At 43.4% G+C, this 17055-nt stretch overlaps 1 protein-coding gene across 1 annotated transcript; it reads left to right on the top strand.

Moving 5' to 3' along the window:
* Positions 1–145: 145 nt before the first annotated feature.
* On the top strand, positions 146–14885 carry LOC114445747 (hexokinase-2-like). Its single transcript, XM_028420925.1, has 20 exons — positions 146–591; positions 3657–3776; positions 5416–5578; positions 5677–5825; positions 5908–6027; positions 6107–6202; positions 6303–6402; positions 6599–6782; positions 6901–7056; positions 7135–7368; positions 8029–8166; positions 11379–11554; positions 11729–11874; positions 11973–12080; positions 12177–12272; positions 12411–12510; positions 12968–13151; positions 13280–13435; positions 13514–13747; positions 14510–14885. Exons 2-20 carry the CDS (start codon positions 3657–3659, stop codon positions 14646–14648), a joined length of 2799 nt encoding a protein of 932 aa, XP_028276726.1. The 5' UTR covers positions 146–591; the 3' UTR covers positions 14649–14885.
* Positions 14886–17055: the final 2170 nt, after the last annotated feature.

The raw sequence follows: 17055 nt of genomic DNA, 5'->3' as shown, positions 1-17055 counted from the left end.
TGCTCAGCAGCAGCGTTAATGTGAATCTCTAGACTGGAAAAACCCCACGCAACATCAGAAGACGGAAGCTCAGACGCTTCCTCCCCATCTTTCAGACGCAGTGTGAGATGTACCAGCCTGCTTGTGGTTAAACTGTCGGGAAACGAGGTGTGATGTCAGCATGACATTGACTGAAAGCTTTATTCTACACGTGACTCAGGTTCTGTGTGAAATGCCCCTGATAACCCTTCTGGGACAGAGTCATGGTGGTTCCCCGGTGCGTATTTATGCGCGGACATACACCTGCCTCTGAGCAACCTGCACGTGTTTCCGTCTGCCTTTTATCCTGAACTTATCTCCGCGTGTCTCTTGTCAAACTTGCCCTCATGTCTTCGATTTTCGTCTGTTTCGGTCATGTTCAAAGTTAAATCAGCTGTTAACACTTCGTTGGCATCCATCCTCCGCATCCTCCTCATGTGACAGCTCACGGACGCACGTCATCCGTCATGATCTGGGTGTAAACACCGTCTCACACGGAGCTCTGAGACACGTTTTCATTCATTAAGGAAGTTGACTCCTGTCACCTTGAGCTGCGCTACGCGGGACGCAGAGGTGCGTGTGTTTTATACATTTAATCAACTTATTTTAGAAAGAAACAGTCAACTGGTTACTGAAAAGTTATCCAAAAGTTTCAGGATTGTGCAGATTTAAAGGTTTTTATGCTCTTCATCACTGCTTTCACAGAGGAGCTCTGAACTTTTGATATGAGTCCTTAACTTCTTCCATTTCAACTCGACTGGTCTGGTGTGTTTTATGCTCCCTCCAGGCAGCACACAGCAGAAACCCGAAACTTTATTTTACCTCTGTATTGTCACATTATTATGTGATAAAATGGGCCATTTCAAAGCAGAGGACAGGAGCTCAGTGTGGCCAAAAAAAAGAAGAAGGTTGTGTTACTGCACAGGTGTGGGCGAGAGGGCATGGCAGGAACAGGACCTTCACGTATGCCCAGAAGTGCAGGTTTTCATAGGTGGAGTCACTAAAAGGAGCATCAGAGATGTTTAGATTTAGTTCAGTTTTTTCTGTGACATGATTTCAGAATCACTCCTAATGATGTCCCAACATGCTCAGAGGAGCTCAGGGTGGAAGTGAAAGAGCTTGTTCCTTTTTATTGAGGCGTTTTTTTTATCACAGCTTCCTGTCCTGTGTTCACATGATGGTGTTCTTGGCTTACTTGTGGTGCAATAACAAAAGAAAAAGAGAGAGTCACCAAAGTCATGCAGAGGTAGCAAATGTCAGGACATCCTCTCCTGTATGTCTGTTGTTGAGCTACCCATCAGCTCGATGCTGTGAAACCTTATTCAGGGTGGATTAAGGTGGAGTCCACACAGCCTGTGAAGCAAATATTTAAGCACAGTAGTAAGTCAGTGATCCATAAAACAATGTAGCCAGACATGTTCAGGAGCCAGAGGTCTTTATCACTGCTTTGGTTTTACAGCATGTGCTGGATTCTCAAAGAGAGGATGATGCTCATTATTATTATTATTATTGTTTGATAATAATAGTAATGACATATCTCCAGAAGTATTGCAGGTTTTCATGGGTGGAGTCACTAACATGAGCGTCAGCGATGTTTAGATATACACTCAACAAAAATATAAACGCAACACTTTTGTTTTTGCTCCCATGTTTCATGAGATGGACTTGAAGATCTAAACTTCATTCCAGATACACAATATTACCATTCCTCTCAAACATTGTTCACAAATCTGTCTAAATGTGTGATAGTGAGCACTTCTGCTTTGCTGAGATAATCCATCCCACCTCACAGGTGTGCCACATCAAGATTCTGATCTGACATCATGATTAGTGCACAGGTGTACCTCAAACTGCCCACAATAAAAGGCCACCCTGAAATGTGCAGTTTTGTCTCACAGCAAAATGCCACAGATGCCACAAGCATTGAGGGAGCGTGCAATTGGCATGCTGACAGCAGGAATGTCAACCAGATCTGTTGCTCGTGCATTGAATGTTCATTTCTCCACCATAAGCCGTCTCCAAAGGCGTTTCAGAGAATATGGCAGTACATCCAACCGGCCTCACAACCGCAGACCACGAGTAACCACACCAGCCCAGGACCTCCACATCCAGCAGGTTCACCTCCGAGATCGTCTGAGACCAGCCACTCAGACAGCTGCTGAAACAATTGGTTTGCATAACCAAACAATTTCTGCACAAACTGTCAGAAACCGTCTCAGGGAAGCTCAACTGCATGCTCGTCGTCCTCATCGGGGTCTTAACCTGACTCCAGATCATCGCCGTAACAGACTTGAGTGGGCAAATGCTCACATTCGATGGCGTCTAGCACGTTGGAGAGGTGTTCTCTTCACGGATGAATCTCGGTTTACATTGTTCAGGGCAGATGGCAGACAGCGTGTGTGGCGTCGTGTGGGTGAGCGCTTTGCTGATGTCAATGTTGTGGATCGAGTGGCCCATGGTGGTGGTGGGGTCATGGTATGGGCAGGCATCTGTTATGGACGAAGAACACAGGTGCATTTTATTGATGGCATGTTGAATGCACAGAGATACCGTGATGAGATCCTGAGGCCCATTGTTGTGCCATACATCCATGAACATCACCTCATGTTTCAGCAAGATAATGCACGGCCCCATGTTGCAAGGATCTGTACACAATTCTTGGAAGCTGAAAATGTCCCAGTTCTTGCATGGCCAGCATACTCACCGGACATGTCACCCATTGAACATGTTTGGGATGTGCTTGACCGGTGTATACGACAGCGTGCACCAGTTCCCACTAATATCCAGCAACTTCGCACAGCCATTGAAGAGGAGTGGACCAACATTCCACAGGCCACAATAGACAATCTGATAAACTCTATGCGAAGAAGATGTGTTGCACTGCATGAGGCAAATGGTGGTCACACCAGATACTGACTGGTTCTGAGTCCCCAGACCGCCAATAAAGCAGAAACAAAATGCACATTTCAGGGTGGCCTTTTATTGTGGGCAGTTTAAGGTACACCTGTGCACTAATCATGATGTCAGATCAGCATCTTGATGTGGCACACCTGTGAGGTGGGATGGATTATCTCAGCAAAGCAGAAGTGCTCACTATCACACATTTAGACAGATTTGTTAACAATGTTTGAGAGGAATGGTAATATTGTGTATCTGGAATGAAGTTTAGATCTTCAAGTCCATCTCATGAAACATGGGAGCAAAAACAAAAGTGTTGCGTTTATATTTTTGTTGAGTGTAGTTTAGTTTGTCCTGTGACATGATTTCAGAATCACTCCTACAGATTACACAGATGTCCCAACATCCTCAGAGGATTTCAGGCTATTACGAAAGGTGATAAATCCCATCCTAGTCATCCAGCCACACCCTACAGGGTGTGGCTTTTTTTGTGTGACACCAAAATGTCAACAAATCCAGCTTAAAAACAAAAAGAAGTATGTGACACGTGGTCATTTCAAGCCTTCAAGTCATTTTTAGACGAGCTGATAAAATTCCAGAATCCAAAAGTAACTTTGTAATTCAGGAATGTTGCTCAAACACTAGCTACTATGTCATCATAGACACAACAAGAGCTCCAGGCTCCAGCTCCATATTGTGTCATTAGGCTGACCTTTAATAACCCTTTAACCTCTCCGCAGATGAGTAACACTGAAACAAATGGTGAGAAAAGCATTCCGAGCTCCAAGAAGCCCAAATTGATGAGCGGAGACACCTCACTCCTGCACCTGGATGGCATCCCTCCGGACATGTTGACCAAGGTACACCTACATACCTACAGGCTGACATGTGAGCTGAAGAAAAATACACATTTCTCTGCAAAGGTTACACAATGACTTCGTTTTTTTTTTGCTTGTTGTGTTTCACTGTGAGGGTCAGCTGATTCTACAGGAACAATTGCTCAGTGTGTTTTGGAAAGTTTCTGCTGGGGGGATTCTCAGATGAAGAAATGACAAAGATTATGTTTATATATAAGTCGTATTTATGTAGGAGGGTCAGCCACAGGGTCACTGAGGAGGAGAAGGACTCAGGCTCAGGTAGTTTAGTTACAGTCAGCAGGATTTCATTGCACACTGGTTAGTTATTTTTCAACTACTCTAGACTTGGCCGTCTTTACTCTAAATATATCATAACAGTGATGAAAAAGTGATGAAAGCCAAGCTATCAGAGTCATGATGGAGGGATGAAGTAAGCCTCACCTGCTCTGATGAAAATGTGAAGAGAAGTTTGAAGTGCACCTGTGATGATGCATTAGCAGCTCTGACAGTCACAGATGAGTTATAGAGTCTGATGGCGGACGGCAGGAATGACTTCCTGTACCGTTCCTTGCAGGAGTCTGCTGCTGAAGCTGCTTCTCAGTCTGTCCACAGTGTTGTGGAGAGGGTGGGAGGGATTGTCCATGATTGACAGCATTCTTTCCCTCGCCACCTCCTCCAGGTTTGCGAGCTTAAAGCCAACAACAGACCCTGCCTTTTTGATGAGTTTGTCCAGTCTGTTGGCGTCCTTTGCTTTAATGCCTGATCCCCAGCACACCACAGCAAAAAAGATGGTGCTCGCCATGACAGACCGGTAGAACATGTGGCGCATCCTGCTGCAGACATTGAAGGACCTGAGTCTCCTCAGGAAGTGCAGTCTGCTCATGCCCTTCTTGTAAACAGCCTCAGTGTTCGTAGACCACTCCAGTTTATTGTCCAGTTGGACCCCCAGGAACTTGTAAGATGAGACTATTAGCTTCCTAATACAACGCTAGCTTCATAATTAGCTTTTTCTTTCTTTACCTTTTATATAATTCATTCATGTCCAGACTTAAACACATTTTTATTTTATTTTTTAATTTTGGTTCATCTGGCCTGATGCTGACATGGATTAAAATCTACAGCAGTCGCAAACCAACAGTTTTATTGTTTTTACGGAGCATTCTAAATAAAAAATATTTAGTGTTTTTCCAGCTTTGAAGGAAGCGGAAAGCAGGAAGAGCAACGTGAATTGTTGCTGCCATCTCCAGAGGATCGTAACAGTTGGTACCAGCCGGGCCTCTTCCTGCACAATACCACTCTGAAAGTCTTCGTTTAAATTGTGTTTAATCACTGGAACTGAGTGTAGAGGGGATGTCAGTAATTGCTGTGTACATGTTTATAGGTTAGATTTGTACATTTGTTCTTATACAGTCATTCATACATCACATTCTCCTGAAAAGTAGCAGTTCAGGATGCTGTTCGATTATTTCTGTGACGGTGTAGACTAAGTTCCTTTAGAGACTATGCTGCCATCTTGTGGCTGAACAAGAAATCTTGTGATGCTCAGGTGTCCCTTCTGGGGCAAATTCAATTTTTGACCCCACCTCTTTTAGGAAGTGATACAAGATGCTCTGTTTCTATATGTGTCCGCCTCCATCTGCAGGTGGAGACGTACCTGGAGCCGTTCCGTCTGTCTCTGGACAAGCTGCAGGAGGTTTCTGCTCGGCTCGAGAAGGAGCTGATCCGAGGTTTGGGGAAGCACACACATCACAGGGCATCAGTCAAGATGCTGCCCACCTTTGTCAGAGCCACGCCAGACGGGACAGGTGAGAAGATGACTTCGTATTTCACTGATATTCTAAAAGTGAACATGTGAATTCCAGCCATTTGAAATGATTCCCCCGCTTTCACTTTTTTGTCTCAGAGAAAGGCGATTTCCTGGCATTAGATCTGGGTGGAACGAACTTCCGAGTGCTTCACGTCCGTGTGGTGGAGGAAGAGCAGAAAATGCTGAAGGTGGACAGTGAGATCTGCGCCATCCCTCAGGAAATCATGCAGGGAACCGGAGAGCAGGTGACACACACACAAACACATGTATTTGTTTTTGTTTTGTGTTCAACAGGTATTCAATACAAAAATCTTGATTTGTGTCCAGTTGTTCAACCACATCGCCACCTGTCTCAGTGAGTTCCTCGACTCTCAGAACCTGAAGGGACAAACTCTTCCTCTGGGCTTCACCTTCTCTTTTCCCTGTGAACAGAAAGAAATCGACAAGGTCTCTCTCTCTCACACACACACACTGAACACAGGCCTGACACTGCATTGTAATGTGTATGTGTCTTTGTTGTGCACAGAGCATTCTGATCCGCTGGACCAAAGGCTTCAAATGCTCCGGGGTGGAGGGGAAAGACGTGGTGAAGTTGCTGAAGGAGGCCATTCAGAGGAGAGGGGTCAGTCCCAGGCTTTATGCATGAGTGAGATTATTAGCATTGTGCCACTCTCTTTATGAGATGACTGTCGTGTGTGTGTCTGTTTGTGTTTTTTCTGCAGGACTATGAAATCGGCTCAGTTGCCATGGTGAACGACACGGTGGGAACAATGATGAGCTGCGGATACAGGGACCAAAGCTGTGAGATCGGCATGATCATTGGTAACTACACATTTGAATAAATAAAGGACTTCAGGATGTCTGACTTACAGGGTGATAGGGAACTGTTTTAATAAGGTCATGGGTGCAATACTGAGACACACATAAAACAACCAAAAAGACCAATATTCACTCTTTTAGCTCTGAATTTGGTGTCTCTGAGAAACATCTCTTTAAATCCTCTGTTCTCTGCCGGCAGGGACGGGAACCAACGCCTGCTACATGGAGGAGATGAAGAACGTGAAGCGTGTGGAGGGCGAGGACGGGCAGATGTGCATCAACACAGAGTGGGGCGGCTTCGGAGACGACGGCTCGCTAAAAGACATCCTGACAGGTTTTGACTCGGTGGTAGACGAGAAGTCCATCAACCCTGGTGTCCACATGTATGTATGGAGATTCACACTGTTTCTCCTTAAAGCTGCATGAATGAACCTTTGGCCACTAGGAGGCAGCAGAGTTGATGTCATGGATATTTTGCAAACTTCCTGTGTCCTCCTGCAGATTTGAGAAGATGATCAGTGGCATGTATCTGGGGGAGATTGTTCGGCTGGTGCTGGTGAGGCTGACAGAAGACAAGCTGCTGTTTAACGGACAGACATCAGAGGCTCTGCTGACCCAGGGGAAATTTGAAACCAGGTTTATCTCTGAGATTGAACAGTGAGTGGTGTTCTGTTTGGTTTTTTCTTTTATATCATCCTTTATATTAATAACCTTCTCTCTGTGTTTCTGATTCAGCCAGGACAGCGGTCTGGAAAACACCCAGAGGATCCTGACTTCCTTGGGTCTTGATTGGAATGAGGTTGATGCCCGTGTGGTTCTTCTGGTCTGTGACACCATCTCCTCACGCTCTGCCCGTCTCTGTGCCGCTGCTCTGGCAACCATCGCCAACCGCATCCGTGTCAATCGTGGGCTGGACCATCTGAAGACTACTGTGGGGGTGGATGGAACCGTCTACAAAAAGCACCCTAAGTAAGAGTCAACACACAGATACACATAACAAATTACAGATGCACTTACAGCACAACAAAGCTAATGTTTGCCAGTGGCTAATCTAAGAATGCTAACTGATGAGAAGCATTATTGGTTATCCTAAAAGTAATAGACACTAGCAAGTGTATTATTAATGAATGTTACTGGCTGGCCTAATGATGCTAGTAGCTAAGTGAGGTAGTGTCTTTTGTTGTCTGGATGACCGAACACAGAGAGTTCTGCATCAGACTAATGATACTTTGAATGTGGGAGGTTGAGTCTGTAGCCAGCTGCACAGGTCAGCAACCAAACAAACAAACAAAACTTTGCATCAAGCAGTGTTTTTGACCTTGAGCTGGACCAGTTGGAACTGGTCAGATAGCACCTGCTATGAGAAACTAGCATCTAGTGTCTTATCAAGGTGATAAGGTCCTAGTATGAATGAATGGAAGCACTGGGTCAGTGGGGGACGATGAAGAGAAGATCCCCCGGTGACTCAGTGGAGATGAAAGGATCTGCCTAAAGCATGAATGTTTTTATAATATGAAGACACTTCTTAACATATTGATAAAATGTTAATATATGTTATATAATATATAACATTTATTATTATTATTATTATTTATTTATTTATTTATTAAGCGCTCCCTTTTCCTCTAGTTTCAGTGAGGAGCTCCAGGCAGCGGTGCGCCTCCTTGCTCCGGAGTGTGACATCACCTTCCTCGTCTCGGAGGATGGCAGCGGGAAGGGTGCTGCCATGGTAACGGCTGTGGCGCAGCGACTGGCTCTTCAGTCCCGGCTGTTGGAGGACAGTGATGGTAATGAAGAGGAGGAGGAAGAGGATAAATAAGAGACTAACTGCATGCAGAATTTTGCGACAAAAAATATTTTAATATAATATTATTGTTATAGTATTTAAATATACACAAAGATCTCTTTTTATAATAATGCTGTACATGTTGATCCATTCATGTAACCATGTGCTGCTGTGTGTCTTTAAAATATAATCTGTATTGTCCTGATACACAGTACAACAAAATTGGGTGCAGATGAATTAAAGATAAATGGACAAAATAAATATATATATATATTAAACATTTTTTCTGGGATCAATAAAATCAATTAGGAGAGGCTGGGCCATTGGACATGATGGCAGAGAAGCTGCCTGACAAGCCGTCAGACTCTCTAGATAATCCATGTTTCTGAGAAGCATTGCCTCCAGCAGGCCACTGATATTTGAAACCTTTATTAGTCCCACAATGGGGAAATTGCTTAAGGCAGCCCAGCAAAGAGCGAGTGAGTACACTGGAGGCTATGCAGGTAAAGTGTCTTGCCCAAGGACACACAACAGTGACTAGGGAGGAGTTAGGATCGAACCACCAACCTTTTGGTTACTGGACAACCCTGCTATACCAATGCTGCCCAAATATGCATGTTTCTGCTCAGACTGTCAGAAACAGACTCCATGAGGGTGGTATGAGGGCCCGACGTCCACAAGTGGGGCTTGGAGAAGGTTCACACTGAGCAGACATGACAGAGTCTGGAGACGCTGTGGAGAACGTTCTGCTGCCTGCAACATCCTCCAGCAGCCGATTTGGTGGTGGGTCAGTAATGGTGTGGGGAGGCATTTCTTTGGAGGGCTGCACAGCCCTCCTTGTTCCAGCCAGAGGTACCCTGACTGCCAGTAGGTACCGGGATGAGATCCTCAGACCCATTGTGAGACCATATGCTGGTGCAGTGGGCCCTGGGTTCCTTCTGGTGCATGACAATGCTAGGCCTCATGTGGCTGAAGTGTGTCAGCAGTTCCTGTATGAAGAAGGCATTGATGCTATGGACTGGCCTGCCCGGTCCCCAGACCTGAATCCAATCCAGCACATCTGGGACATCATGTCTCAGCCCATCCACCGACGCCACGTTGCACCAAAGACTGTCCAGGAGTTGACTGATGCTTTAATCCAAGTCTGGGAGGAGATCCCTCAGGAGAACATCCGCAGCCTCATCAGGAACATGCCCCGGTGTTGTAGGGAGGTCATACAGGCACATGGAGGCCACACACACTGCTGAGCCTCATTCTGACTTGTCTTGAGGAATTTCCCCTCAAGTTGGATCAGCCTGTAATGTGATTTTCCACTTTAATTTTGCGTATGGTCCAAATCCAGAAATAAAACAAACAAATTTTGATTTACATTGATCATTTTTATGTTATTTTGTCCTCAACGTATTCCACCATGTAATGAATGAAGATTTTCAACTGAAATATTTCATTCAATGAGATCTAGGAGGTGTTATTAGTGTTCCCTTGAGCAGTGTATTTGAATGTATGTGTTGTTTGATTTCCAGTGTTGGCTCTTCTCGGAACGGCTGCGTTATCAAAGCTTTCCATCAGATTTGACTGCTGATGGTGAGTGGATGAGTTACAACACAGTGGAGCAGACTGAAGTGGAATGTTTGAACACTTTGCTCAGGCAGTGACGTGACTTTAAAATAATCCAGGTTGTTGTGGAGCAGGTGATGGAGGCCACAGTGAACTTTTTGTTGTTTTAGTTTCTGTCAAACATACTGTCAACGTGATTACACCACCTAAATATGTGCACATCCAAAACTCAACAAACCTGTTTTACAGCAGGTTCAACTCCACAACTACTCATGTTCCTATGCAAAAACCATCATCCGCCTTCTCAGCTGACAGCTCTTAGACGCCTATATATCTAGTGGTGCAGTGGCTGTGAGACGAGGCAGGACGCAGAGGTAAGTTCACAATTCATCAACTTTTTAGAGAGAAACAGTCAACTGGTTAAGTCAACCGACTAACCTGGGTAAGATCCAATGTATGAATGTGTTCCATTAGACAACAGAGGAGCTTTTTAATTCGACTGGTCTGGTGTGTTTAATGTTGTCACCAAACAGCGCAGAGCAAAAACTGAAAATGAAACTTTTTCTTTCCTAATGTAAGAACAGCATCGTCAGCATACAGATAACATCCTGTATGTGATAATATAGGCAGTTTGAGTCATTTTAAAGCAGAAGACATAAGCTGCTCAGGTCGGGTATCTCCATAATAACTGCAGGTTGTCATGGGTAGATATGAAAATGGATATGTATTTTGCAATCTAAAGCATTCATCTGATTATTTTTGTTTGGGAAAGGGGGAAGGGATAATAAGTTCTCTTCTTCTTCTTCTTTTTTTTAAATAATATGTTTATTGTAATTTTACAAGATAAAAATGTAAAATGAACACACATACGACCAAACTATCAAACACATTTTAAAAGCAGGGCACCAGTTCCTGAGAGTATTTGCAGATGAATAGTGAGAATGCAGCATATGATTGTGGAACTGTATAGGGACTAGTTATGAAGTCCCAGATACGTGCTGCAACAGAAATTATTTGTTTTTCATATAATTAATCAAACGGCCCCACACTTTTTCAAAACCACCTTGTTTGCCTTTTAAAGTGTATGTGATTTTTTTTTCCCCAAGGTCTCTCTTTGTCCCACAATAGGGAACATATCTCTAAAGAAATCCCAAAATGGATGGCATCCCTTTGGACGTTCACCATAAGGTACGGGTCACATTAGAACAAAATATGCATTTGTTGTGGACTGTCAGATGCTCTTTTTATAAAAAGCCAAGTCCAAAAGGTAAAAGTAAAAATAAAATCATTAACCAAACAATAAGAAATAATCCAAACGGTGGACAGGAGGACGGCAAGATGGAAAACACGACACCAGGGCGGACAGGCAGGTAAAACAGCAGACCATCTGACAAAGGGGAGCACAGGGCTCAAGTAGACGAGGGTGACAGGACACAGGTGAAGACAATCAGGGGTGGGGCAGGAAACCACAGGAAGTAAAACACAAGGAGGACAGGACTTTCAAAATAAAACAGGAAACACAAGACAATGCTACGAACACGAGGGAGGTCAGGACAGGAAAGGGAACTAAAACTGAGAACTAGCAAAAAAAACAAGAAATACAGAACAGCCAGGTAACAGAACCATAACAATACAGCCTCCATCTGCAGGTGGATAAGTGCCTGGAGCCGTTCCGTCTGTCTCGGGTCAAGCTGCAAGAGGTTTCTGCTCGGCTCGAGAATGATCTTATCCGAGGTTTGGGGACGCACACGCATCACAGTGCACCAGTCAAGATGCTGCCCACCTTTGTCAGAGCCACGCCAGACGGGACAGGTGAGAAGATTGCACTGGTGCTTTTAGTGCACTCTTGCACTAGACACTAAGGCATATTCCTAGTAATGTGGTTTTTCACTTACATGGCAATAAACTCTGATTCTGATTCTGATGACAGTGGAGTGCAATGATAAAAGCCGAATGAAATTATTCCCTCACTTTCATTGGCCTCAGATAAAGGCGACTTCCTGGCAGTAGATCTGGGTGGAACAAACCTCAGAGTGCTTCACATCCGTTTGGATGGAAGCACTCAGGTGCAGATAATGAGCCAAAAGGAATCTGCCGTCCCGGAGGCAATCATGGAGGGAACAGGAGAAGAGGTGACACACACACACATTATAAAGACAACTTTTTGTATTCAGCAGGTTTTGAATGCACTAATCCTCAATTTGCAAATTAACTCTGTGTGTGTGTCCAGTTGTTCAAATTCATCGCTGACTGTCTCAGCGACCTGAACCTGAAGGGACGGACTCTTCCTCTGGGCTTCTGCTTCTCCTTCCCCTGTGAGCAGAAAGGAATTGATGAGGTCTCACACACACTGAACACAGATCTGACTGCATATTTAACGTTTGTTTCAGGACACACTTTTTTTTCATGTTAACTTGGGTCATGTTGTGCACAGAGTATCCTGATCTCTTGGAGTAAAGGCTTCAAATGCTCCGGGGTGGTGGGGGAAGACGTGGCGGAGTTACTGAGGAAGGCCATAAAGGACAGAGAGGTCGGTCTCGGGCTTTACGTCATTCATGCAAAGTGAGACTGATTATTAGCATATATCCTCTTTGTGTGCGTGTGTGTGGGCATTATTTGTCAGTAAGATTCTAAAAACATACACATCTATCTGTCTGTTTTTCTACAGGACTATAAAATCGGCTTTGTTGCCATGGCGAACGACACAGTGGGAACAATGATGAGCTGTGGATACACGGACCCACCCTGTGAGATCGGCATGATCATTGGTAACTACACATTTGAATAAATAATGTCCTCAGGTAAACCGAACATCAGTCTGACTCACAGGGTGATAGGAAACTGTTTTAATAAGGTCATGGGTGCAATACTGAGACACACAATCCACTGCAGACAGATATTGTAGTATAAAACAACCGAAAAAGAGACGCAAAAGACAAGTACAGGGAAAAAAACTACCATTATGAGACCACAAAGACACTCAACACAACCACACATTACAACTACAAAGATATACAAACAACCATGAAGTGACAAAAGACAAAGAGACACTATGTAGATACACCCCTGAGCCTACCATTAAGACATGTGAGGTGACTAAAATGACTACAAAGATGAGAAAAACAACCACAAAGAGACAGAAAAGTGACCACAAAGGCAACAAATAGCAATACAGAAGCAAAGACTGAAATTATTTTTAATCCAAATTTGTTTGTCTGCCGGCAGGGACGGGAACCAACGCCTGCTACATGGAGGAGATGAAGAACGTGGAGCGTGTGGAGGGCGAGGACGGGCGGATGTGCATCAACACAGAGTGGGGCGGCTTCGGAGACGACGGCTCGCTAAAAGACATCCTGACAGGTTTTGACTCGGTGGTAGACGAGAAGTCCATCAACCCTGGTGTCCACATGTATGTATAGACATTAACACAGTTTCTCCTTAAAGCTGCATGAATGAACCTTTGGCCACTAGGAGGCAGCAGAGCTCAGAGTTGATGATGTCATGGATATTTTGCAAACTTCCTGTGTCCTCCTGCAGATTTGAGAAGATGATCAGTGGCATGTATCTGGGGGAGATTGTTCGGCTGGTGCTGGTGAGGCTGACAGAAGACAAGCTGCTGTTTAAAGGACAGACATCAGAGGCTCTGCTGACCCAGGGGAAATTTGAAACCAGGTTTATCTCTGAGATTGAGCAGTGAGTGGTGTTCTGTTTGGATTTTTCTTTTATATCATCCTTTATATTAATAACCTTCTCTCTGTGTTTCTGGTTCAGCCAGGACAGCGGTCTGGAAAACGCCCGGAGGATCCTGACTTCCTTGGGTCTTGATTGGAATGAGGTTGATGCCCGTGTGGTTCTTCTGGTCTGTGAAACCATCTCCTCACGCTCTGCCTGTCTCTGTGCTGCTGCTCTGGCAACCATTGCCAACCACATCCGTGTCAATCGTGGGCTGGACCATCTGAAGACTACTGTGGGGGTGGATGGAGCAGTTTATAGAATGCACCCTAAGTAAGAGTCGACACACAGTGTTGTGCCAGTGGCTAATCTAAGAATGCTAACTGATGAGAAGTGTTATTAAGTAACAGACACTAACAAGTGGTTGTAAATGTATAGTAAATAAATTAATCTATGAATGCTATTGGTTAGCCTAAGAATGCTAGTTGCAAACTGATGTTAGTGATTAGCCACAAATGCTAATAGCTTATGGATGGGGTGGACGTTTGAAACAAAGATCCCCCCTCTGTGTCTGCCTTTTGTTGTCTGGATGACAGAACACAGAGAGTTCTGCATCAGGCTGATGAAAAAAGGAACTTACATCAGACTAATGATACTTTGAATGTGGGAGGTTGATTCTGTAGCCAGCTGCACAGGTCAGCAACTCAAAACATGAAACAAAACTTTGCATCAAGCAGTGTTTTTGACCTTGAGATGGACCAGTTGGAACTGGTCAGATAGCACCTGCTATGAGAAACTATAGCATCTAGTGCTTTTCCACTGCTGTGGTGTGTCACTGTTTGGTTAGCATGATGAATATGTTGGCCTCTACATTGGACTAGGAATAATAGATGCTAGCCTATTGTTGCCAGTACCAAGAATAGAACTGCTATTCATAGAAGATGCTAGTGGCTAGTTGCTAAGTGATGCTTAGCAAGTACCTGCACATATCTATAATCACGTTAACATGTAAAATCTCCTCTGATTTATGAAATATGTCATATGTATCTGCTGCCACATTGGACCATTAAACACCTCCCGCGCTTCTTTCTCTAGTTTCAGCAAGAAGCTCAAGGATGAGGTGCCCCACCTTGCTCCCAAGTGTGACATCAAATTCATGGTGTCACAGGACAGCAGCGGGGTGGGCGCCGCCATGGTAGCAGCTGTGGTGCAGCGACTGGCCCACTCCTGTTAGCGGACAGGAGGTGCTTGGAACATAATCCTATTAATAAATATTATTCTATGTACCTGGTTGCCATTATGATTTTTTTTTTTGAAGCAGTATTTATGTGTGGTGGCAAAACTATTAACGTTAAAGGATAAGTAAACGGGATTTAGAGGCCTCTAGTGGTGAGATTGTAGATTGCAGTGAAGACCTGCCACAAGGTCATCTGATCTGTAGGGCAGTGTTTGTTTTTTTGTTTGTTTTTCGGGGCTGCTGTGAAAATAAATGTCAGCACAACCACATAAGAAAGGATATAGATATATATATGTATATATATATGTATATGTATATGTATATATATATACATATACATATATACATATATATATCTACCATTAAACACCTCCCGCGGATAGCAGATTTTATAGCCCTGATTCAGTGGTCTGACTCTGCTGCAGCCTGCAGCTGTTTCCACCTCTGTGCTGCAGCCTTTTTTTCTGCCACACAGCTCATTATTAAGGTGTGAAAGTTAACAGCCACACAAGCTGCTGCTGCTTCAGATATTAATAAAGCACAAAAAGCAGAGTTTAAAAAAGAGGATCACAAAGATGTAAGATGTCTGCTGTAAATTAGTCACACGAACAGCCAACAGGTTTTTTTTCCTACTGGTTCCTGAATTGTATCTGTTGACATTGGTTTTCACTCTGGGGACCAACTGCCTCCCCTCAGGGGATACATCATAAATTAAGGATCATAGTTTGGCTTAAAACTGACCCTTTTATAATACATATTACAAGAAGTTTTAAGAACATGTTGTACAGTCACATGACCACCAGAGGGCTCCATACACACACACACACACACACACATGAACAGTCTTCTTTTTTAATTGTCTAAAAAAACATAATTTATGTTTTCTTGGTGCAGATTTACAGCAAATGATGCTGCTCAATAAATAAAAAAATACATTTTCAGAGTATTGACAATAACATCACATCAAAAAAATGTTCAAATCATTTGTTGACATAAAACAACTGTTATTATCCTTTTTATTTTGTTACAAGTCAACCCAAATAAAAGTGGAGAGGCTACAAATACAATCTGGTTCCCAGCAGAACTTGTGCCTTGGCTTGTTATTTTAGTGTTGACTCAGTTTTAGAGGCTGAAATCCGCCTCATTAACTGCTGACGTCGCTTCTTTTGTTTCTTGAAAGTCTCTGTTGATCTTCTGATGTGATGTGCTGCAGTAAAGGCCTGCCACTACATGAATGTCATGCAGGAGCCTCATGGTGTAGGTGGTGGTGGTGGTGGAGGGGGGGGTCACTACTGCTCTGTGTTGTTACACGTGCTTCCTCCCCCTGCTGGACGCAGCTGGTAACAGCGGTTTGCATCAGCACAGATTTTATTAATGAGGAGGTGGTGTTTGTTTCTGTTTTTGGCTTGTTTACTCATACAAACTGATATTTTTTTAAAAAAAAAACTAAATTATTCAAGATTCTATTTAGGATTAAATCATTTAGAAATAAGGCAACCAATCAAGTTACACCACAGAGGTCATGTGACACAGATATTATCAGTAAAAAAATGTTTACATGTCTTCCTGAACACGCTTTAATGGCCTGAGTGTGCAATTTTTTGTATTTATTGTATTTTATTATGACTGAAAAAAATAAACGAACGGAACAAGTTATGATATTGTCTATTTTCAATTCAAGACAGACAAATACAGACACCAAATAGAAGAACATCTTATTGTTAACATGCTAAATTTAATAGTAGGCCTAAATAAACACTTTTTTATTTCAGCCTGGTTCTTTTCTTATTAATGTGACATATGAGAGCTGACTGTGCGTGTCACCATTCAAATGTTTTGTGTGTGCTGGAAAGTAGACAACTGTTGATCTCTACTTTAAATTTCTAATAAAAAGAATACAATGAAATCTGCTTCCTGGTTTGCTTGGGCGGCCATATTTGCACATACTCATTAGTTTTTTTGTGCATGAAGAACCCCGCCCATATGGGTTTTTTTCTTTGTTTCTGCTGTAATATCACAAGTGACCACTGGCAAGTTTGCTATTATTGGAGGGATTTTTTTTTTAGCAACCACCAGAAGTGAAATGCTGAAACGTATCACACCTACAAAAACATTTCCTCTCAGCGTGACAGTGTAAGCACAGCCAAAATAACCTCTGTTGTTCAATGTAGTGCATAAAATCTTAGGGTGAGGGAAGCAGAAATGCTAAAATGCTCATATTTACCTGTAATAACTGCAGCTTTTTAGTGTAGTATGCACTCCTGATGCCCTTAAAAAAGCACATAGGCTACAAATAAAACACACAATAATTCACCTTGAACTTTGACCTTCTTACTCACATCTGTTGCCATCCATTGCACCAAATTTCAGCTCTCTGCAGTTCAGTCATGTGATGAGGACTGTA

Source organism: Parambassis ranga, chromosome 14, assembly GCF_900634625.1.
Source record: "Parambassis ranga chromosome 14, fParRan2.1, whole genome shotgun sequence".
In the NCBI taxonomy this organism is placed as follows: domain Eukaryota; kingdom Metazoa; phylum Chordata; class Actinopteri; family Ambassidae; genus Parambassis; species Parambassis ranga.
This window is presented reverse-complemented; position numbering and strand designations above follow the sequence as displayed.

Excerpts from the sequence above, each read along its gene's own strand:
- LOC114445747 (XM_028420925.1), top strand. The coding sequence starts at position 3,657 with ATGAGTAACACTGAAACAAATGGTGAGAAAAGCATTCCGAGCTCCAAG. Across the intron at positions 3,777-5,415 it reads CTCCGGACATGTTGACCAAG|GTGGAGACGTACCTGGAGCC; the intron begins GTACACCTACAT and ends CTCCATCTGCAG. Across the intron at positions 6,028-6,106 it reads AACAGAAAGAAATCGACAAG|AGCATTCTGATCCGCTGGAC; the intron begins GTCTCTCTCTCT and ends TGTTGTGCACAG.